The 24701-nt window shown below is 34.7% G+C and overlaps 1 protein-coding gene and 2 long non-coding RNA genes across 3 annotated transcripts; 1 reads left to right on the top strand and 2 right to left on the bottom strand.

Moving 5' to 3' along the window:
* The first annotated feature begins 11367 nt into the window (after positions 1-11367).
* Positions 11368-12792, top strand: LOC133880136 (uncharacterized). The gene is made up of 2 exons (XR_009902195.1): positions 11368-11764; positions 12375-12792. It is a non-coding gene; the product is annotated as an uncharacterized LOC133880136 (long non-coding RNA).
* Positions 12793-13449: 657 nt separating this feature from the next.
* Positions 13450-15107, bottom strand: LOC133880001 (uncharacterized). Its single transcript, XR_009902172.1, has 2 exons — positions 14621-15107; positions 13450-13802 (listed from the first exon to the last, which is right to left on the bottom strand). It is a non-coding gene; the product is annotated as an uncharacterized LOC133880001 (long non-coding RNA).
* A 1652-nt stretch (positions 15108-16759) lies between these two features.
* On the bottom strand, positions 16760-21076 carry LOC133878939 (probable CCR4-associated factor 1 homolog 11). The gene is made up of 2 exons (XM_062317501.1): positions 20179-21076; positions 16760-17145 (listed from the first exon to the last, which is right to left on the bottom strand). The coding sequence occupies exons 1-2, from the start codon at positions 21074-21076 to the stop codon at positions 16760-16762; spliced, it is 1284 nt and encodes a 427-aa protein (XP_062173485.1).
* Positions 21077-24701: the final 3625 nt, after the last annotated feature.

The following is a 24701-nucleotide window of genomic DNA, read 5'->3' as shown; positions in this document are numbered from 1 at the left end:
ACATGCTAAAAGGTTATTATGGGTCTTAATATGGATATAAGAAATGTTACTTCATCTTCCATCCATCACTGTTTACTTCATCCCTTTCTTTTTTTCTTTTTTTCTTTTTTCATTTTTTAAAATTGGATTAATTCGCTTCCCAACTAACAACGTTCCAAAAAAGGTAATAAATTTGATTTGGGCATAGTTCTTCATGCATTGTTACCTTTGAAATGCAAATATCTCTATTGCGGGTGCAAAAAAGTGGGGAGACTTACAATATGATAAACTCTAGAATACTTTGACTATGAGAGAGTACACCAATAAAATAGAACAAACAAATAAAAATTTACAATTTTTTCCAAATCCAACTAATCTTAATTTTTTCAATAAAATAGAAAAAGTGCATTGTTAAACAAAATAGCGAAAAGTGATTTTTCAAGAATGTTTGAAAAAAAAAGTGACAATTTGAAAATGAAAAAAATTTATGCATTAATCAGATTTTTAATGGGTGCATTTTAAAAAATACACAATTTTAAATGTTCTCTTAATTGTCTTAATACTTTATTTTTATCATACAAGAGTGTTGACAATTTTTTTCTTCATAAAATTCAAAGAATCATTAAAATCCTTGAAAGTCCGATCATGAATGAAACCGCTCCATACCCAAACTTCACATCCATCACAACCAAAATCCGTCGAAGCCCATCCACAAACAGACTTCCCAGACATCAAAATTTTAATCTTTTCAATCAAACAAAAAGTTGAATTGTTAATCAAAATTGAATAAAGTGATACGTGTAAGAGTGTTTAGGATAAAAAAAAAATGGCAATGGCAATTTTGCGACACGTAAACTGGATGTTTGTAATAATGGGGGGTGGGTTATGGTTTAAGAGATAATTACTGTTTGTAATTGAAGAAACACAAGTACAACAATTATTCCCATAAACCTACCATCTGAATTCTGACCCTTGTCTTCACAAGAAAAATTATACTTTTTGTCTTCCCGAGAACCAGAATTAAACCATGCATGCTTGTTCAAAAGTTATTTAATGTCTCATTATCTACCTAACAAAATGCCGAAATTAATAAAATAAAATAAAAAAAGGCTTAAATGTGCTATAATATATTAATTGTCTCATGCATGTCAGAAAATTATACAAACAGATTCTGACCAATGACGTACACATTCAACTACTGGACCATCCGTGAACAGTGCTGCTGATTATAATTAACACCTACTAATTGTGTGATTACTGTTGATCACCACGATCTTTGATGGTGCGTGTACCTTGATTCCCTTTTTCTTACGGGACAATTTGTGTCAATAAAATAAGATACTGATAAAATAAAAATATATTTTTTTAGTATTATTTTATTGCTTTTATATAACACATAGTTTCTTTATATGTAAAAACGTTTTTTAACATGAAAAATATTTTTATGCAAAAATTATTAAAAAAAAAATATCATTACATTAGGATTAATAATATTGTAATTTTCTTTTTCAAATTTTGAGTTGTATGTTGATGTGGCATTTTCTTTATTGGGCGACACAAAAGACCCGATTTGTTTTAAGTTCCTATATAAATTAAAAAATAAAACTAATGGGTAATTACCTTTTCCCCCATGTACTACCAAAAAATGCGCTATGCTCCCATGAACTACCAACTTGACCGAAAATGAGCATTCAACTTCCACTGTTACGCACATTACCCCCTTCCGTCAGTCTTCCTGGTTAAAATAGACGGTCAAAGACGGTCAACGGTCCCAGCCCCTTTTTATCCCCCGTTTTGCCCTCAGCTGCAGTGGAATGAAGGACGAAATTACCCTCCCTAAATATACCGTTCGAAATTGTAAATGATGGGGTGTTAGATTACGAATATGTCCTTACTTTATCATCCAAAAAACCTGAAATGCCCCGTGAAGAACTAAGACAAAGAGTGACCTAACTCACTGAGCGCCGCACAACCCGTCTTCTACACTTAGAAACCCTAGAAATCTTCTAGAACCAAAGACTTGCACTTTGAACCTGACGCACGGCGGATTCGTACAAAAAAATTGGAACAAACCCAAATTCGTACTTAAAGGTCACCCTTGTTTTAGGTATCGGCCGACTTTCACTTTTTCATTAAAATAAGAAAGTGTGTTGTTGTTGTCGAAGTCGGAGTGAAAGCAAAATTTCACTCCGACATTCTGTATGGTTGTTGTTGTTTTGTGCGATAAAGTCGATGGTTTTGTTGATTGTTTAACTTTTTTGTTGCTTTTTTTTATTTTTTTTTTTCCTGTAGTGGTCTTGCACGGTTGTCGTGTTTTCCCTTTGTCAGTGGTCCCGAATGTCTTTGTAATGGGGAAAACGTTGGGAATAAGATGGTTTTGTACTAAAAAATATGTTTCGGTGGTCCACAACTTTGTTTGTTTATATTTATCTTCTTCTCTTAGGTGGTCCCGAATGTCTTCGTAAAGGGGGGAAAAGGTCAAAATAGGATGGTCCACAATTGTCTAAAATGTGTAGATTACATTTCGTTCAACCTGATGAGTTTATTTAATTGTTTAGAACAGATTTAACAATTAATCCATTAAATAATCACAATTAGGTATCTAAAGTACTGCTTCTATAGAATCTTACAACTTGAAATTTTACTTTGTATCTAAAGTACAGTACTACTTCTATAAGCATTAACAATTAATAAACACTTTGACTGACTTTTTACTTTTCTAGAAATATATGTATACTAGACCTGGAGTTAATAAAAATACCTCTAATCTAGGGTTTGATAACATAATGATATTTTCATATATATGAAGATGATAGGTAAGCACATGTAGTAAAAATTTGCCCTAACAACAAAAAAAAAAAAAATTCTTAAAAACTTAAGTTAACACAAAAATGAATTCAAGCAACTCATACACATATTAGTAAATACTCATATTAGTTTATATTTTATATGTGTAGTGTCAAGCAGCCGGCATATACAATGGCAAGCAATGATGTGATTTTTAGGGTTCATTATGGGGGCCAGTTTGACCGGCGACATAGGTGCGCGTATGTTGGTGGGAATATAGGGTTGTATGAAGAACCTTATGACCTGGATCGTCTGTCATTTTTTGAGATCGAAACTGTAGTTAAAAAATTTGGATACCATCCAGGTGACCTTGTCTACTATTGTGAGGTCGATAAAGAATTAGAAGACAGGTTAGTTTTGTTAACCTCAAATGAGGATGTCATGAAAATGGCTGATGTATTTTTAGGTCATAAACTTGTTGTGCTATACATTGTTGCTTTTTCAAAGTCTGCTAATGAATTAGTCCCAAATGTGAGTGAGGTTGAAGAGGGTAAGGATGATGGAGTTGAGGAAAGGAGGATGAAGGATGTAAATGACCCATACTGGAGGGCATTGATGAGTGATGATGAGAACGATGCATGGGATGTAACTGACGAATCAGAAGATAGTGATTCTTATTTTGATGAGGAGGGTGATTCTGAGGACGGTGGTGATTCCGATGAGGAGGAGGGTGGTGATGGTGGCCATGAAGAGGCAGCTTAACAAGATAGGACTCATGTTGGTGGGTTAGGCGATCCGTCTAAATTGTTGGATGATGAGGAAGAGGATGAGATATCCTCTAATTTGGCCAGAAGTGATGTTTTGGTAAGTCCTCCTAAAAGTGATGAGGAGTTTGTGGCGACTAGTGGGGTTCGGTGTGTTACTATGGTTTCTCAATTCGAAGATGTGGACATGGAAGACCCGCATTTGGATGTGGACATGTCATTTGAGTCAGCAGCTCAATTTAGGAAAGCTGTGAGGGAATACAATTTGTTCAGGGGAAAGGATGTTCAGTTCACAAAAAATGATGGGGACCGGATCATTGGAGTCTGCAGGAATAATGCCAAGGGTTGTCCTTGGAGAGTTTATGGTTCATTGGTATCGGGTGAGATGACTTTTATACTTAAGTCACTGAACCCTGACCACCGGTGTACAAGATGTTACAAGTCCTCAATTGTAACTTCTAGGTGGATTGCGGACAGGATGTTCCACAAATTCAAGATACAGCCAAACTATCCACTTACAGCTCTCCATGATGATGTAAAAAGGAAATGGAATGTGGATGTCAGTTTTAGGCAACTGTACAGGGCTAAGGTGAAAGCCAAAGAATTTATAGAAGGTAAGCACAAATAGCAGTACAAGCGGCTATGGGATTATTGTGCAACGGTTAGGCAAACAAATAGAGGGAGTACAATGTTGATGAAAGTTGAACGACCTACTTTAGATGTCCCACCTACTTTTCTACGGTTGTATATGTCTTTGGCAGCATGCAAAGACGGTTTCAGACAGGCTTGTAGGCCTGTGATAGGTGTGGATGGATGCTTTCTCAAGGGACGCTATGGGGGGCAACTGTTGGTTGCTGTTGGGAGAGATCCCAATGACAACATTTATCCCATTGCCATGGCTGTGGTTGAAGCTGAAAATAAGGACAGTTGGAGTTGGTTTATAGAGACATTGGTGGCTGACCTTGGTCCAAATGGAAGTAATGGGTGGACATTCTTCTCTGATAGGCAAAAGGTATGTTACTTTGTTTAGTTTCAATATTAAATTATTGTTGTTTCTTCATAATTTTTCACTGATTTTTATTTATTATTTATTATTTATTTGTATTATGTTATTTTGTGCCTAGGGTTTGATTCCTAGTTTCGAGGATGTGCTACCAACCGCCCCGCATCGCATATGTCTGAGACATTTATATGCGAACTTTAGGGGTGATGGGCATAAAGGATTGGTTTTGAAGGATAAGTTGTGGAAGGCAGCTTCTGCCTATAATATTCATGGATTTGACCGGGAAATGGCTGTGATGAAGAGGATGAGTCCAGCTGCACATGCTTACTTGGATAAGATTGACCCACATACTTGGGCTAGGGCTTATTTCGACGTAGGCCCGAAGTGCGATTTGGTAATGAACAACCTCTGTGAGTGCTTCAATTCGTATATTATCAAAGCACGGGACAAGCCAATCCTTACCATGCTAGAGATAATCAGAAAGAAGTTGATGAGGCGGTACCAGAAGAAAAGGCAGGGAATTAGGGAGTATGTTGGGGAATGGTGCCCGAAGATAGTGGCGAAGTTGGAACAATGTGGAAAGGATGCTGCAAAGTGCACTGCACATTATGCTGGGGATGGATGGACTATACGAAGTTGAGTGCAGTTATGGCATATTTGTCGTCGACCTGGCGCATCGTACGTGTGGGTGCATGCAGTGGGACATGACTGGCATTCCATGCCCACATGCCATCTCAGCAATCTTACATAACTCATCCAAGCCAGAGCAGTACCTGCATCAGTATTACAGTGTCGAAAATTACAGGAAGGCATACGACCCAATGATATACCCAGTGCCAAGCGAGGACCAATGGATAAGAACCGGCCAAGATGAAGTGGATCCACTTATTGTTAGACCTACCCCAGGAAGGCCAAAGAAGATTTGGAGAAGGGGTCCGAATGAGCCAAAAAATCCATATTGCATGAGGAAAGGTGGTGTAACCATGAGATGCTCGAAGTGCAGAGCGGTTGGCCACAACGCCAGGACTTGCACTAGGAGGAAGAGAGTGTCCACTCGTAATAGCTCAGGAGTAAGTGTACCCACGAGTACTGCAACGGAGTTGAGCTTTGATGATGTAAGTCTGTTTTCTGTTTTATATATGCTTATAATCAAATGTCATTGCCAATCGAGTTAATGATTTTACTAACTTTAGTTCTTTTGTGTTCAGATGCCTTCTCAGCCAATTCCTGATACTTCACAGCCTACACAGTCGTCCGCATCTACACTACCTATTTCAAGGCCCAAAAGGAGACATGCATATACTACTGTTGGTGTAGGTATCATTAAGTTGAGTGCAGTTATTACAAATATAAGTTATTTCTAATTGTTGTATGTTGCATATGCAGCCTGCTTCTACCAAAAGGAATAAGACAACTCCAGCTCCCTCAGTGCAGCCTGCTCCAGCTCCCTCAGTGCATACTCGGACATCACCTAAAGGAAACCAAACAGCTGTAAGTCAATACAGATTTACACCCCTATAGGTAAACAGATTTTTAGTTTCTAACTCATCATGTGTTGCACAGGTTCGGAAGCCCACAACTGCCCACGTTGGACCTCACAGGAGGTATGGTAGATTGTTAGCAACATTTAAGGAGTCCGATCCAAACAAAGAGATACCAACTGTTGACCTCACAAGTGATGCTGGTCAACTAGTAACCACACCAGCAGTGTTCAATCGACAACCGGCCAGGGTAGGCGGAGTTTTCATTCGGGAACCAGCAAGAAATGCAACAAGAGTGGTGTTACCAACAGTGGAGAAGGGTATGCAACGAGTGGAAGCAAAAGACAAGGGAAAAAGACCAATATGGCAGCCTTGATGGGTTTTTGGAGACTATCTTTGCTTGATGTATCAGTTTGTATTATTGTTGGTTGTTGGAAGTATGGAAGGAAAAGGACTATTTCTGGTTTTTTGTACAAGTTGTTGGTAATATGCAGGAACAATTTGTAGTCGTACTTGGACAAAACTTGATTATGTTGGTTTTTTGTACTGGACAAAACTTGATTATATTGGTTTTTTGTACTTGGACAACACTTGATTATGTTGGTTTTTTGTACAAGTTATTGGTAATATGCAGGAACTGATTATGTTGATTTATGTACAAGTTATTGGTAATATGCAGGAACTGATTATGTTGGTTTTTTGTACTTGGACAAAACTTGATTATGTTGGGTTTTTTGTACAAGTTATTGGTAATATGCAGGTTATGTTGATTTATGTTGGTTATGTTGATTATGTTGGCTGTAGTTGTTCATATGATACTTACAGGTTGAAAATTGAGAATTACAGGTTATGTTGATTTATGTAGGCACATTTATGTAGGCACATTTATGTAAGAACAATTTGTAGTTGTAGCTTCCCAAATTTGATTATGTTGGATTTTGAGTGGCTGTAGTTTTTCATATGATACTTACAGGTTGAAAATTGAGAATTACAGGTTATGTTGATTTATGTAGGCACATTGATGGGTCGTGTGTTGATGCTAATACAAAATTTGCATGCTATATACTTTGAACAAATATTTGCATATTCCCCCATGAACTACATGTAATGGTCACAATGCCACCATGAACTACCTTGGATTGTGACAATACCACCATGAACTGACAATCCTGACCAAAATAAATTCAGATAGCTACCAACCGAATTAAATTCAGATAGCTACTAATAATATAATCACATGCAACAAAATGAACATCCCATTTCATAGAGCAAAAAGGCCATTACTCATTACAAAGTTTACAAATACTTAAGTCATTACAAAGTTCCAAAATGAACGTCCCATTTCATAAAGCAAAAAGGCCATTATTCATTACAAAGATTACAAATACATTAGTCATCACTAGATACTGGCCCCAATGAACTAGTCATTACAAAGTTCCAAAATTACAAATACAAAAGCCATTTTGTTTCATGGTAGCCATTTGTAGTACAAATGTCCTGCACCATGATACTGGCTCCAAAATACAGCTACAAAGACAACAAAAAAAAAATTCAAGAAAATGCCAAAAGATGACTAGTTGTCTTTGAAACTTTCACTTGCATGTCATATCGAATTGCTTCAATCTCTAGCTTGGCCTTTAACTCTATAACCTCTTTATTCAGCATCGCGTCCCTATGTTGTAAACGACCTATCACTTGTTTAGCATGGTTACACATGTCACTATCTTTCCATTGGAAAAATCCACAAGAGCGACCGGCCTATTCAAATTACAGGCCATAAAAATAAACGAGGATTAGTTTATTAGTGTATTAGTTTTGAAAAATATTCAACAAAGTCAAGAAATCCATCAACATTGCACCAATATTACATGCTATTTTCAACTGTTAGTGCACAACATTGGACCATCCATGAGGGAAAAAAAAAACAGGAACAAAAGAGAACCGAGTTGAGCTTTGATATTAGATCCAATCTCATCATACTATCAAATCAGAGGGACATAGATGTTAAAAAAAACATCTAGGGTTTTCTGGTTTAGTACAATATCTTGAAAAGTTCGTAGATGTTAAAAAAAACATCCAGGGTTTTCTAGTTTAGTACAATATCGTGAATCATCCATTTCTTTCCATAAACAGTGTTGTTACATCGACAACAAGACATAAAATATAACGAATCCAATTTGGATAATCGAAATATATAACTATATTACTCTAAAAAAAAGCTCAACTTTAGAAGCTTAAAAAATAGTTCAACTTCAGTTATCCATTGTCCAAAAAAAAGAAACAAAAAATTAATAATAATCCAGCAACAAGAATCCAAACCTAAGATCTAAACTTTCAAATCCTTAAAAAATTACCCATTGTCTACAAATAGAAGTGAAGAACCCATCACATCCTCAAATCACGGAGGAAATTTACAGATCTATTAAAAATAATTATCACCTCAAAGTTAACACAACCGTAGAACAACCGACCGAAATTATCCTCAGTGAAGGAGGTCTTCAAATGTGTCGGAAGTTCACAACGACACATAGGCTCCACAGAGGTTGCTTCGCTATTCATTGAACAAGACATTTTCCTTCTTCTTTCTGGAAGTCGGCTCCTCCTTCTCTCTAGGGCTGTTTGAAGTTTGGAAGAGAAATGGAAGACAAGCTTCAAAAATGAAAGAAGCTTGTCTTTTGATTCCTTTTTTATGAATTATTTTCTTTTTTCTTGTTCTTTTTATTTTTTTCTTCATTCCACTGCAGCTGAGGGCAAAACGGGGGATAAAAAGGGCTGGGACCGTTGACCGTCTTTGACCGTCTATTTTAACCAGGAAGACTGACGGAAGGGGGTAATGTGCGTAACAGTAGAAGTTGAATGCTCATTTTCGGTCAAGCTGGTAGTTCATGGAGGCATAACGCTTTTTTTGGTAGTACATTGGGGAAAATGTAACTATCCCTAAAACTAAACATTTGTCTATAAATTATTCTAAAAAGAAAAATAATCTACAGTAAGAATGGAATGAATGACAGTTATATCGCATTTAAAAAATTGAAAAAGAAGAAGAAAGAAATGAATAATTGAACCATTTTATGGACACTTCAAAATCAATTACGAAAAAAATGGTTATTAGTTCATATTAAAAATTATTAATATTTTTATATATGTCTATACGATTATTTATTTTTATTAAATAAACAAAATTAGAAGAAGAATCTATGGACACGATAGATTGATTTTTTATGAAAAAAAAAAAAAAAAATTTATCATGATATAAATGTTTTATGGACAGGGATTTGGTATTTTTCTAAGTATATATATGTGTGTATGTTTGAGAAATGGTAAGCCAGTGAATTTTTATGAAAAAAATAAGCGCACTTTGATGCTAAAATAAGGGGCAAAAAATGACTTACGCCTAAATTTTTTAGTTTTGATTGGCTTTATAAATAACAATCTTTTTTTTCTTTTTTTTAATAGATTTTCCTTGGTTAATTAGCAATAAATTGTTACAGAGTACTCCGTAAGAAAACTCTCACTATTCCTGGGACATTATCATCTTTCACAATGTTCTTTGTTATTTATCAACATAAATAATGCTACATATCACTTAAGCATTTAATAAATATCCCGCAAAGTTGAGCCGAGAAGGTATTGCCGTCATTGTATATATATATGGGAAAAATATAAAAAAGCCACATAAACTAAAAGTTGATCTTAAAATATTGCATACTGAATTTATTAACTAATTTTAATAAAATCTTTATCCAAAATTTGAGATCCAAATCTCGTTTTCATTCGATTTAATCAAGGTTTTTATAAAGAAGACTAAAAAAGAGTTATGGTTTCATATATCTAAAATGGTAAGGAAAAAAAAAAACTAAATATTATATTTGATATATACACCCGATTATGAAAAAATTATATCATAAACATGGGGCATTACTTTTTTTTAGATTTACTAACCGAAAAATTCATACAGATTTATAACATTATCAATCCAATGACCTACAACAAAGAACTGTGAAAGTGGGTAGCCAAAATCTGCCCTAAAAAAAATTGGTGATCGGGGGTCGCTCGCAGCCACCCCCCAAACACTATTATTTTTTTTTTATTTTTAAAAATGAAATTCTTTTTTTTTTTTTTAATTATAAAAGGACACGTGGTAGGGAAATTAGAGGCAATTTTCGTCAAATCGGGCATTTTTGAAACTTTTTGATAGTTTTGAAGGCTAAATTATAATTTTTTTTTTTGCTTTATAGTTTTTAAGAGAATAATGGTATTATAAGAATATTTCGATGAAAGTGACCTTTTTGCACACTTTGATAATTTTGATGAATCACATTAATAAACTTAAAAATTCAGAAGACTATTTTAAAATCACTTGTTAATTTAGAAGGCTTTTTTTTTTTTTTTTTTTTTTTTTCCACTGTATTCTTTGTCATTTTCTGTGAAGGCATTTTCTATCGTTCCCTGTCAGTAGGGCGCCACACCTTTTATTGCATCTTGTAAGAGCACTAGCAGTAGATTCTCAACCATTTTCCCTATTTTAGGGAAAATTTAGGGAACCAAAGCACATTTTTTTCCCTATACAAAAACACCCCACAACAGCTTCCCTTTATCTTTTCCTATAAATTAAAATAATATTTCTATTATCTTTTACTTTTTTATCTTTTTTTTTTTTTTTTTTTTTTTCTTTTTAATTTCATTGCAGACTTTCCCCCCCCCTCCTCTTCTTCTTCTTTCTTTTTCTCTTGAGACTTTTTTTTTTTTTTTTTTTTTTCTCTCTTCCGGTTCTCTCTCAGTTTTTTTTTTTTTTTGTCTTCTCTCCCTCTCTCTCTCGTCTCCATCTTCTTCCTATTTTGTCTATCTATTTTTTTTTTCTTTCTTCCATAAACTCTTCTCTCTCTCTCTCCATCTTCTTTCTCTCTCTTGTCTGCATCTTCTTTGAGGTTGAGGAATGAGGACAACTGAATGAGAGAGGTGAGAGAGAGAGAGCTGTTTTTTGAGATTGAGGAATGATGATGCGTGAAAAAGAGAGGAGAGAGGAGAGAGAGAAACATTTTTTTTTATTAAAATAATTTGTTGGGAAGCTACAGTGTTGGGAAGCACTGTAGCTTTCCAAGCATCCTCATCTAAAATGAGGAAGTTGCTATGGCTCGTATTTTGTACATTTTTTTTTCAAATTTTCCTTATTTTAGGGAATAGAACTACTTATAGGGCATCTTCTACTAGGGATTGAGATCCCCGGCAATCTCTCAAAAATTGCCCAGCCACAATTTCTCCAATCCAAGCCGTCCATTTAAATCCATTTAAAATAACGGCTATTAAAATGCCACCTCATCGATCCGCGTCAAACCTCAGAAAAAATTATCTTTTTCCTCCCAATATACGGTCTGTCTCTCTGAGTGTCTTCTCCTGATTCTTTTCTTTTTTTTCTTACCCATTCTCCTCCCTCTTTTTTCCTTTCCCCTTTCTCCTGACCCATTCTCCATTCTCCTTTCTCCAGAAAAAATCGTTTGATGTCATGCAGGTAAGGTTTTAGGCAGAAAATTTTGGGATGATACCTGAACATTTGCCGGAAAAAATCGCCTGATACCTGTACCTTTGCCCGGCGATTTCCTCAACCTCCTGGGACCACAATTTTCGCGTGGCTCCGGAGCCCCCAGTTCCAGATCTGGACTCGCCTGGAGCGGTGTGGGTGGTGGACATGAAGCGGCCAGATCTGGACTCGCCTGAACGTTCTTTCCCCCTCCAACTCGACCTCTCTCCAGGTCTCTTTTTTTTTTTTTTTTTTTTTTTTTTTTGTTTTGGAGGTAGTTCATGGGTTTTTTGTCTGATTTGTGGGTTGTTCTGGGTTTGCTTTTCTCCCATACCCTTTGTTTGGTTACCGAGAAAGTGGAAGGAAACTAGAAGATTTAATATTGCTTTTCTCTGTTGGTTTGGCTATGGTTTGTAATCATCTTTTTTTTTTCTTTTCTTTTCTTTTTTTTTTTTTTTCAGTTCCTGTATGAAGATGTTCCTACAGAGTTTAATGTTATTTACTTGTGTTTTTTGGATAAATATTATTGTTTAGGTTTTGTCATGATGGTTGCGATAGACGCCATTGATTATTATGCTGTGTCTGCTAGGATAATGTGTGTAACTAATCATTTGTTTTATGATTCATGTCAAACCATATGGTAACAACAAAATTGATTGATACCAAAAAAAAAATAAAAATTGGGCTAGCTCTTACAATTGTATGCACATAATTCAACTTTCATACTTAATTAACATATTTTTCATTTGGCATAGTGTGCTTTGGGTAACGAATTTGTCTTTCTTCTGTTTTGTTGTCAACTTGGAAAATGAATTGGCTTAATTTTGAATTGTCTTCACCAGGTAGGGGAGGAAGAGGAAGTTATCATAGGCCCTAAGGGGGCGTTTTGGTGCATGGAGCTTAGGCAGGGGAAGCAATCAGGATAGTGGTGACTACAACAGAGTAAGAGGAATGATTTTTATCAACCTGGTTCACGATGAGACAAAAACGCCTAAGGCAATCAAGCATCTACAGATGGACAGAAATATTCATGGATCATAACTTAGGCTTTTGATCTGAGGGTCATTTGAGCCATTTAGGATCTTTAGGTTTTTGGTGAGACTTGTTTGTGTTGTTCTTGTTTGGGTATAGCTATGTTGCTTTTTCCCCTGTAATGAGTTTTATTATGCAATTCAAGTGGGAATTTTATTGGCATTTTGAGCCCCGAGTTTTCAATAAAACAAGATGCTTGTCTAATATATGATTCATACTTTTTCTGAATTCACTTATTTCAGTATTGATTATTATGCTGGTCGTACTTTTTTTTCCTTGGCAAATAAGACACAATAAAATGATCACAAACCAAACTACAAAAAAAAAAAAAAAAAAAATTGAAACCAGGAAGATGAGGGAAGTGGGAACCACGACTACAGCCACATATGTAAGATGGAGGTAAAGTCGAAACAGAAAAATACTGGAGAAATACTGGAACGATACACTTGTTATATTATCTGAACTTCTCATTTACGAGTTATGCCAAAAGGCAATAAATCGGCAAACAAGCTAAAATAACATAATGATGTAAAGTTTTTCATTCATCTACAATCGATCAACATATTCATCTACAATTGATCAAACAGTTTTGAATCAACATAGGCAGTTGTGGCTCCTTATGGGCATTATGTTTGCTTCCTAAATTTTCATTTTGTTATGGAGCATTATGTTTTTTGTACACATTCATTCAACAGGTATACAGTTTACCAATTGAGCAATACAACTTAATTCTTAATTTCTTCATCAACATGAACTAACTAAATCTATCAAAGCACCCAATCCAGAGAATGCATATGGTATTATTTACACAGATTTCGTGATTGAGAACGGAAAGAGATTAAAGACCAATCACAATTGATTTGTTATATTCATGTATGGAATCCATTTTTTGGATGAATGAATTTTATTAACCAAATAAGAGAATTTTATGCCAAAAGGCTACAAATTGGCAAACAAAGCCAAAATAACATAAAAAAAAAATACAATTCTCTACTTTTGGCTATCTATACAATTTGCTACCTCTATACAACTCACAATGGAGAAACCAACAAAACTAAACCAACCAAACAGTCAATTATCTGAAAGGACAGCAACAGCACTGAACCAACAACTTCTTGCAATTTCCACTTTACAGAAACGCATTCTCCCTTGATTTTCTTGGGCCCACCTTGAGTTGTTCATGGAGCTGCTTTTGAATTTCAATTTGTAGGCGCAAAGCCTCTGTAACTAACATGTCTCTGCTACAAAGAGACGACTTGAAGTATACAGTCTATAGAAAAGGGAAAAAATAACAAATAAACACTACAAAATTCGACCTTGTCATACATTCCATGAGAATTCCATGAGCACCCAAACAGTAAAATCAACGACATGGACACCAACAGCAAAATCAACCAAACAGAGAAACCAGGAGGATTACAAAGAATAGCCAAACCAACAGAGACAAGCAAACCCAGAAAATCCACAAATCTTTTTTGATAATTTTTTTTTTTGAGAACAACCCTGAGAAACCACAATTTTAAATCTTGTGGTTTAGAAAAAAAACACAAGCTCAACCAATGTTTCATGATTCCATTTTGACAGATGTTTTATCAAATCTTAGAAGTAGATAATGATTTGGTTGTTATCTATCTATGGTTCAGTTAATCATGCCCGCAGTACCAATTTTTGGTACAAAGGAAAAAAAAAGAAAAGAATAAATACAAGATGACATTGAGAATCAGAGATGCCTACACATGCCATTTGGGCAAAAACATAATACTCAATGGCGTCCATCGCAACCATCATCACAAAACTTAAAACAATAATATTTCAAAAAAGAAAACATTAAACTCTGTAGGAACATCTGAATACATGAACTGAAAAAAATAAAAAAATAAAAAAATCTGAATACATTAACATCTGAAACCACAATTTTGAATCTTCTGGTTTCCTTTCATTTTCTCGGTAACCAAACAAAGGGTTCGGGAGAAAAGCAAACCCAGAACAACCCACAAATCAGACAAACAACCCATGAACTATAACCAAAATAAAAATCAACAAAAAAAATAGAGACCTGCGGGTTTGTGGTTGGTTGAGCAGAGGATGAAGCAGCCATGGAGAGAGGTCGAGTTGGAGGAGAGAAGAACGTCCAGGCGAGTCCAGATCTGGAACTGGGGGCACCGGAACCTCGCAAAAATCGCGGTCCCAGGAGGTTGAGGAAATCGCCGGGCAAAGGTACAGGTATCAGGCAACTTTTTCCGGGAAAGGTACAGGTATCGTCCCAAAATTTTCTGCCTAAAACCTTGTCTCCATGGCATCAAGCGAATTTTTCTGGAGAAAGAAGAATGGGTCAGGAGAATGGGTAAGAACAAAAAGAAAAGAATCAGGAGAAGAATGAGAGAGAGAGAGAGAGAGAGAGAGAGAGAGAGACGCAGACCGTATTTGCCATTTGGGGAGGGAGAAGATGTTTCTTCTGAGATTTGACGCGGATCGATGAGGTGGCATCTTAATAGCCGTTATTTTAAATGGATTGAATTGGACGGCTTGGATTGGAGAAATTGTGGCTGGGCAATTTCTTTGAAATTACCGGTAGGGGTGGGCGTCGGTTCGGTAGGCGGTTAAGTCGGTTAATTCGGTCGGTTAACCGACTTTTGTCGGAATGTAGTCGGTGAATTTATTTCGGTTAAGTCGGTTAAGCGGTTAATAGGCGGTCGGTTAAGTCGGTTAAGCGGTTAATAGGCGGTCGGTTTAGTCGGTAAAGCGGTTAATAGGCGGTCGGTTTAGTCGGTAAGGCGGTTAATAAGCGGTCGGTTAAGTCGGTTAAATCGGTTAACATTCGGTTAAAATGGGTAATGAAACGACGTCGTTTTGATTTTTTTAAAGGAAAAAAAAAATATCATACATTTTGTTCTTACTAAAACGACGTCGTTTCGTTTTATGTCGGTTCGGTTAATCGGTCGAAATAGAATTCGGTTCGGTTCGGTTCAGTTACCGTTTAAAAGGCGGTTTGGTTCGGTTCGGCTGCCGCTTAAAAGGCGGTTCGGTTCGGTTCGGCTGCCGATCCGGCTTTCGGAATAAAATTTTATACCGACTACCGAACCGAAATTAGTCGGTTAAAGTCGGTAGGCGGTCGATGGCGGTTCGGTTCGGTAAGCGGTCGGTAGGCGGATAATTTGCCCACCCCTAATTGCCGGGGATCTCAATCTGTCAACCAAAAGGATACAACCTTTTCCACCCATTTTATTTTATCTTTTCATTTCAACCAATTAGGTTATGTGTGTTAAGGCAGTTTTTGGTACAGTGACATAAACTTTTTTAAAGTCCTTCATTTTTGTAAAACAATAAATATCAGCAAGGAGCTCGTTAGGAGTGTTGGTCGGACCTACTCCGATGCTTAAGTCATTTTTAAGAGAATTCAAATCGAATTTGTATATCAAAAATTTATTTGAAGAATACCTAGTGATTTATATCTATTTATAAATAAAATTTCAACCGTTCACTCTGAATAAGGTGTGAAATAACTCTCTAATCCTGAGATTTTATTCGGGGATCTAGGCAATCCGAATATCCCGGGATTTTTTCCCATTTGAGGTGAAGGGTTCATTAGGCTAAATAGGGCTGAGCATGGGGCGGGCATAGGGAGCGAGGATGCCACTTTTTTGCCCCCGCCCCGCATGGGTGCGGGTTCACAAATTCACTCCCGTAAATCGCATAAAATCAATAACATCCATGTGGGGCGAGAGCGGGTGTTGAGGGGCGTGGGATGCGGGGTTTGCGAATATCCCGGGGGCAGAGGTACAACTGAATAAAAAAGGTTTCAATTGTTTAGCTTTTACGGTTCTTCGTAAACCTACTAAGAGCAGTAGCAGCAGCTTCCCAACCATTTTCCCTATTTTAGGGAAAATTTAGGGAACCAAACCACTTTTTTATTCCCTATAAAAAAATACCTCACAATAGATTCCTTTAATTTTCCCTATATCAATTAAATACTATTTTTTACTCTTATTTTATTCTTTTTTCTTTCTTTCATACTTTTATTTTTTTATTCATTTTTTTTTTTATTCTGTCCTGCTCTTTCCTTCTCCGTCCTCTCTCTCTCTCTCAAAACCCACCAACTTCGACGACAACGCCATTTCGCCAGCCATGACTGTCTCCGGCTGGACACTAAATTTACCTACACCATTTCCTGTTCTGTTTTTTCCATCAAATCCTCCTATTCACACACAAACACACTCAAAAACCCTAACAACACCAATTCGGCCTCCTTGGAACGAGACCAATATACCCAAACCCATCGACCCAGGAGAGAAACTGAGCGATTTTGTGAAACCCATGCCCAATCTCCAGTGGATGTTACTGAGCCGTCGCCGACAGAGCCAGAGGAGCCGATTTCCAGCGAAATCCGGCGGTTCAATGACGGCGAAACAGAGGAGACCCGATCCTCTGATGGGTTGTTGCCGACGATGACCAGAAGACGTGATTTTGTGGGTCGTCGATGGGCTGCCGGAGGACGCAATTTCCGACACCAGTCCAAACTCACAAGAACGCCATCACCAGTTGAAGACTTGCTGGGAAACACCAATACCAGAGGGCTGGGTGCTTGAACAAAATGAAGAAATCAAGAACATAGGCTAGGTGCTTGAACAAAGATGAAGAGATAAACGAGAGAGAGAGAGAGAGAGAGAGAGAGAGAGAGAGAGAGAGAGAGAGAGAGAGAGAGAGAGAGAGAGAGAGAGAGAGAGAGAGATTGTTTTAACGCGAGAGGAAGGAGAGAGACGAGTTTTTTTTTCATTAAAGTAATGCGTTGGGTAGCTACAGTGCTTCCCAATGCATTGGGAAGCACTGTAGCTTCCCAAGCAACTCCATGGAAAATGAGGAATCTGCTGTGGCATATATTTTGCAATTTTTTTTTCAAATTTTCCCTATTTTAGGGAATAGAACCACTTATAGGGCATCTGCTACTAGTGCTCTAATACCTACTAATCTAACATTCTAACCCTTGTCTTCTCAACAAAAATTAAATTCTTTTGTTTTCCCGAGAACAAATTGCTTTAAAAATACTCCAAAATAAATGTGCCATGTAAAACATCTGGTTTTGACCCTATACGTATTTCCTTTGCAACCTCAAATTTAGTAGTCTATTTGTTACCGTCCAAATCCAATTAATTTTAATTTTTTCAATGAAATAAAAACTGCATTGTTAAACAAAATAGCAAAATGTGATCGTCTAAGAATGTTTGAAAAAAAAAAACTACACATTCAAATCGAATTTAAGGGGTGCATTTTACAAAACACAATTTTAAATGTTGAAACCTTAATTTTATATATATATATATATATATATATATTTTTGCATTAGTCGAATTATTGTTTTTACTTCAAGTTTTTAATAAACTGATATCACATTTATCACTAAAAAGTGTATTGTCACATGATAGTCTAAAAGCCATTTCGACAGTCTATGTAATATTTATCATGTTAATTACTAAAACATGGATTATCAAGATATAAGGATGAAATTAAGAATTTAACTTGTAGGGGGTCGGATTGTATTGAAAATTATTTTTGAGGCCAGAGTTAAAAAAAGAAAAAGAAAGACTTAAAATATTGTTCTTAACAAATTTGAAGGCAAATTTTTATTTTTTTTTTCTAAAAAAAAGAAATATATATATATATATTGTGTAGGTGGCTGGATGGGGGCCACGGCTTCTTCTAGTCCCCCTTGGATTAATCTAAGACAAAATATTACATTTTTATTTCACAATTACTCCACTCCTTCTAGTTCTAGCTCCTTACATTTTTTTATTTTTCTTTTAGTTTTTAGTTTTTAAATCTAGCTTTGTAGTTTTTTATTTTTTTATTTTGACTGACATGTGTCATAATTTTATTGACTTTGACATGATACACTAACAGAATCTGCTAAGTTCTTTTACAGAATTTATTAATAAAAAAGCAATTAATTATTTACCCATACCCAAAAATCATTCAGAACATTTTGTTCCCACACAAAATTTATTACAAATCAAATAAACTACTTACACTGATTTTAGGTTTCCTGAAAAAAAAAAAAATTATTCTTTTCATTATGATAATAAAAATAAATAGCGGTGGTAGAAAAAAACTAAAAAAGGCAGTGGTATATTCCAAAAACTTCAACAACTTGGAGGGAAAAAAAAAAAAACTCCATTAAGGTAATAAAAAGGGATAAATGAGGGGCCGTTTGAAAAAGCTTTTTCCCATTTTTGATTTTTTGAAATAATAATAAGAATTCGTTAATATGATATAAACAGTAAAAGTAAAACGAACTTTGAATTTTTTGTGAGAGGAACGAAAGGAGTAAAATGAATTTTAAATTCTTTGTGAGAAAAGACATTAATCAAGTAATTAATAATTGAGCTGACCATGAACATAAAATTAAGATCGATTATTAAATGATCTATACTTATATATAAACTCATAACTTTATTTTTATTATTTTAAATACGTAATTAGAACATCTTAAATAAAAAAGTTATTACGAGTCTTGATATGGCCATGAGAAATGTTACTTCATCCCTTTCTTTTCTTTTCCTTTTTTCTTATTTTTTTTTTAAAATTGGATTTTTAATTGGATTAATTCGCATCCCAACTAATAACGTTTTCTTTCTTTCTTAATCAAAGAGAAATCCAAAAAAGGTAATAAGTTTGACTTGGGCATAGTTGTTCATGCATTATTACCATTGAAATGCAAATTATCTCTATTGCGGGTGCAAAAAATTGGGAGACTTATAATATTATGAACTGTAATACTTTGAGTATGAGAGATTACACCAATAAAGTAGAACAAACAAATAAAAATTTACAATTTTTTCCAAATCCAACTAATCTTAATTTTTTAAAATAAAATAAAAAGTGCATTGCTAAACAAAATAGCAAAAAGTGATCGTTCAAGAATGTTTGAAAAAAAAAAGTGGCAATTTGAAAATGAAAAAAAATTTACGTATTAATCAGATTTTTAATGGGTGCATTTTAAAAAATACTCAATTTTAAATGTTTTCTTAATTGTATTTTTATACTTTATTTTTATCATACAAGAGAGTTGACCAATTTTTCCCTCATGAAAATCAAAGATCCATTGAAATCCTTGAAGACCGATCATGAATGAGACCACTCCATACCCTAACTTTACATTCATCAGAACTAAAATCCCTCTAAGCCCATCCACAAGCAGACCTCCCAGACATTAAAATTTTAATTTTTTCAATCAAACAAAAAGTGAATTGTTAATCAAAATTGAAGAAGGTGATACGCGTAAGAGTGTTTAGAAAAAAACAAAAAATTGGCAATTTTGCAGTACGTAAACTGGCAGTTTGTAATAATAGGTGGTGGGTTACGGTTTAAGAGAAAACTGCTGCTTGTAATTGTTGTCTAATTAGTTTCCTATTATCATAGGTAAGACGGTAATGTGTTTCCTAATTAATATTTTCTTCATTTCTTGGACCAAAAAAAAAAAAAGGAAATTGAACTACAACCAGAAAGCAAAAACACAAAAAATGTATAAAAAATCATAGGAAAATATACTAAAAAATTGTATTTAACAATGCATACATTATACATAATATCCATAACTCCCTTTAAACAGTCTTGGACCACAGTTTATGGGTTGCAGCCGCAGGGAGTAAGGAATGCTTAGACAACAATTTCCAGGATGCACAACGTAAATAATCTTAGGAAACTTTGGTGCAGTCAAGAGTCTAGTTCTGTCAACTTCCAAGCCGTAAAGAACCAACTGAAACTCAATCAAAAATTTTCCAAAGAAATGTACATTTTTCAGTTTCATTATGGTATGCAACGTTAACAGACTGTCAGACCCAGCTTGGTGACACGACCCAGCAACCCGATCCACCCCTAGAGCCTTGGCTACCTTCTCCAACCCTCCATACAGTCCATCACACATTCTGATCATATTTTTAATATCAAATACCCTGTACCCAAAAAAATGTACCACTAGACCCATAAACTTCATCAGATCAAACGGCAGTTCTCGCCCGATCAAGATTTTGATCAAGTATCCAAAATCATAAGCTCTGTGGAAAGTTGCCCAAGTGATGGTCGGATTTCTTAAGAGACCAGAATTTATGATTAGCCTCGCAAAATCCACAGAATTTATACCCATTTCTTGATTTTTTTGGAAGTCAATTCCCTGCCGCTCCAGTAACGCAATAGAGTCCGGATTGAAAAGATCAATCTCCTTGTTGAAGTCTCTGAAATTGAACTGCCACACAAAGCAAGAATCACCGTTGGCATCGCACAGAGCCAGACCCAGTTGAATAATCTTAGTTGCATCAACGTTGCGCTTCATGGATAGGTAATTCTCAGCGGGAGACAGTTTAGAGTGATTACGGCAGGGAGCAGGGAAGACGTGGCCTGGGAACTCAGTGTCCAAGGCAACGAAACGATGATGGGGGAGAGCTCGGCCGATTTCAGAGAATTCTTGTTCGAGGTTGTCTTGCCAAACCTCACGTACAACGATCGGACGGGGAGTCACCATTGCCGTTGCTGCAAATAACATAACAAATGATATGGGTTTTAGGGTTTCCTATTCCGACGAATGATTTGGGTTTTAGGGTTTCCTATTCCCTTTTTATAACGTTGGATCCCACCGGCTTTCGGACATTTCCAGGAAATAGCTGGATTTTTTTATTTTTTATTTTTTTTTTTCTGGGTCCGGTTCACGGCTACTCGGAGGGGTCTGAACCGGTGTGTCCGGTTCAAGCTTTCTCATTCCGGCTGTACCTTGATTCGTGTAGGGTGACCAGCGGGGACCGGTGAGCCCACCGTGAGGGAAGGCTTTGAGGAAGAGTTTTGAAGTGGGGTTGACGGGGAGTTCCTCCGAGTCAGCGGACGAACCGGTAAGGTGACGATGGTTGTTGCTGTTGGCGACGATGGTGAAGTCAAGGTATTGTGTTTTTCCATTTTAGAGAGGGAGAGAGGGAGAGAATGGTGATTTGCTTCGCAGAAGAAAAAGAAGAACAAGAGAAGATAACTGAAGTTGGTTCAAAATACCCAAATCAGCTATAGTTGATGGCTTGGTTCAAAAGTTAATGCATTGAAATTGAAGAAAAAGAAGAAGGAAGCAATAAAAACGTTTTCTTTTGTCTCTCTCTGTGTACGAACCATAAAGTAGGGATTGATGGATATAAGGTTGTAGACAACCATGGGAACAAACACAAGGCTCGAGAATAAATATGACAGGCACAGAGGTACAATTGAAAAAAAATGGATTTGAATTGCCAAAAAGTGAATTGGTAAACAAAATAGCAAAAAGTGATCGTTTAAGAATGTTTGAAAAAAGAAATTACGCTTTCAAATCGAATTTAAGGGGTTCATTTTTTATTTTTATTTTAAAAAAAAAACGATTTTAAATGTTGAACCTTTGTTTTACTAGATATTTAATTACATTTTTAAAAGTTGGAGGTTGGAAATAGTAGACTAAACTAAAAGCGGTTTGGATTTAATGTTTAAAAAGTGCAATTTTTAAAAAGATTATTTAAAAAAACATATTTAAAAAAAAAAAATAGAACAAAGACTTGCCACCGAGAATTTTCAATGACTTAAGAATTTTTACCATCAAGCTAAAATAGTTAATTAATTCAATAAAAAATCTTTTCATTCGATTTTGCAAATTAAATGCAAGATGTCTTTGTAAATAATGCGACATGCACATATTGTACTATTTACATATGCATTTATTTTTATTTATTTTCTCTGTTTTTTACTCTTCTAAAAATTAATTTCTGCTATATATATATATATATAGGGTTGTTTGGTAAAAACAGGTACATATCAGAGTAGTTAGGTTATTAATTTTAAAATTAATAAAAAATTATGATGTGATATAAAATAAAAAAAATTTGTATAGAAAAATGAAAAAAAAAATTGTATTTTAGTGAATTTTTTATTTGAATAGTAATAAAAAATTATTAATGTGATAGAAAAAGTAAAAAAAGTAAAAATGTTTTGACGTAAATTGTTGTTGGAAAAAGTGAGAAAAAGTGTAGTGAATAGTGCCAAGCACTATCTTGTACAGTTTCGGTGCTTAGCAAACAAGACCTATAATGCTGGGCTTGTTTGATAGAATACAGAACAGAACAGCATAGTGCTGTTACTGTTCATGCATTTTTATTTTTTATTTTCCTTTTTTTATATTTTTTTACCACCAATCAACATCAAAACATTCTCACTTTTTTCACTTTTTATATTACATAAATAATTTTTTATTACTATTCAAATAAAAAAATTCACTACAAAACAAAACTTTTTCACCTTTTTATATTGCATCATCACTTTTTACTAATTTCAAAATTAACAACCCACTACTCTGTTCTGTTATGTTCTGTACATGTCTTTGCCAAACAAACCTACTGATTCGATTGAGATTTTTGCTGACGTCACCAGCGTCTTGGTTTTTAACTACTAAAATTGGTCGCAGTTGCATAGCTTTGTGTACGGTTTTTCTTTGAACTATTTGCTTTAATTTGGATTTGGATCACTACCTTAATTTTTATTTTTATTTTTCAATGACTCATTTTCCTTAAAACTTCCAAATATACGTAATATTTTATTAATAGAAATCCGAACCCTAACTTAAATTAGTTTTGGAATTTTTTTTTTAAAAAAATTTAATAAGTTCAGGAACTGGGCTTCATTTTTTTTTTTTTTTTTTGTGATGCATTCGCAATAACTTTCCTATAAAAGTTTTGTTGAAAAAAAAAATTGTTCTCTAAATTTTTGAATTTTTTTTTTAAAAAAAAAAATCATAAAAATCCACCACAGCAACTTTTTTTTATAGTTTTTTGTTCTTTGAAAATGCTATAGTGTTTTCCGATGCATTAAAAAACACCGTAGCATTCAAATCATAAAAAAATATAATCTCTCTCCTCTCATGTTCTAACTCTCATCTCATTTAGGAAAAATGGTAAAAATATAATATTTAAGCATTCAAATCGTATTTAATGGGTGCATTTTTTTTTTTTTAAAAAAAAATACACAATTTTAAATGTAGAACCGTTATTTTACTAGAGGCTTAATTACATTTTGAAAATGGTAGACTAAACTAAGAGTGGTTTGGATTTAATGTTTAAAAAGTGTGATTTAAAAAGGGATGATCTAAAAATATATTTTTTAAAAAATAAAACACAAACAAGTTTTTGTACCCTCAGCATTTTTAATGGCTTAGGAAATTTTCACCTTCATGTTAAAATAGATAATCAATTCACTAAAAAGTTTTTTCGTCCAATCCAATTATGCAAATTAAATGTAAAATACATTTGTAAATAGTGCAATATGCACGTGTTGGAACATATTACACTATTCGCATATGTATCTATTTTTTTTTATCTCTCTCCCCAAAACTCGTTTACCTCATAATATATATATATATATATATAAGAAATTGTGTTTTAGTTAGAGGCTAGCTAAATTTAGATTTATGATGAATTTTATTCATAACGTGTCAGATAATGAATTCATAACGGAAAAAAAAAACAAGTAAAATAATATATATGACAATAAATATGACCGGCCTATCTGTTCTTGAACAGCAAGTGCTAGAACTTGTTTTGCTTTTTTTTATTTCTTTTTTTTTTTATTATTATTTTTTACATGCAAACATAAGAAGAAAAATAAAAAATTTAAACTAGTGATCTCCGTTTTATAAGTTGTAATCCTCGACAGATTGAAGTACTCCTTAAAATATGTTAGTTGCCCAATCAAAATCCATAATTTTTACGCAATCAAAATATATTGATGGGATTTATGAAAAAAAAAAATCACATCCATGCACCTCACTAAAATGCTGGGTTTAATTGTGCAAAAATCATTTCTTTTACTATTGTGCAAAAAAAAATATTTTCCTTTGCTTTTGTACTTCCCCATAAACCTACCGGGAAATGCTAAAGATGAGTCTTTCATCCTCCTTTCATCACCATCTTTTTCTTAAAAAAATTGATTTTAAAGAAAAAGTTGTCTTTGATGTCACATCAGAGACAACTTTTTAATAAAAATCGATTTTTTTATTAGCAAAGGAGGATGAAGGAAGGATGAGAGACTCATGTGTAGAATGACTTAAACCTACCATCACGCTTTCTGCCGTGTGAAATGACAACTACTGAAAA

The sequence above is a fragment of the Alnus glutinosa genome, chromosome 10, assembly GCF_958979055.1.
Source record: "Alnus glutinosa chromosome 10, dhAlnGlut1.1, whole genome shotgun sequence".
NCBI classification, from domain to species: domain Eukaryota; kingdom Viridiplantae; phylum Streptophyta; class Magnoliopsida; order Fagales; family Betulaceae; genus Alnus; species Alnus glutinosa.
The sequence above is the reverse complement of the archived record's forward strand: the minus strand, read 5'-3'. Positions and strand labels throughout refer to the sequence as shown.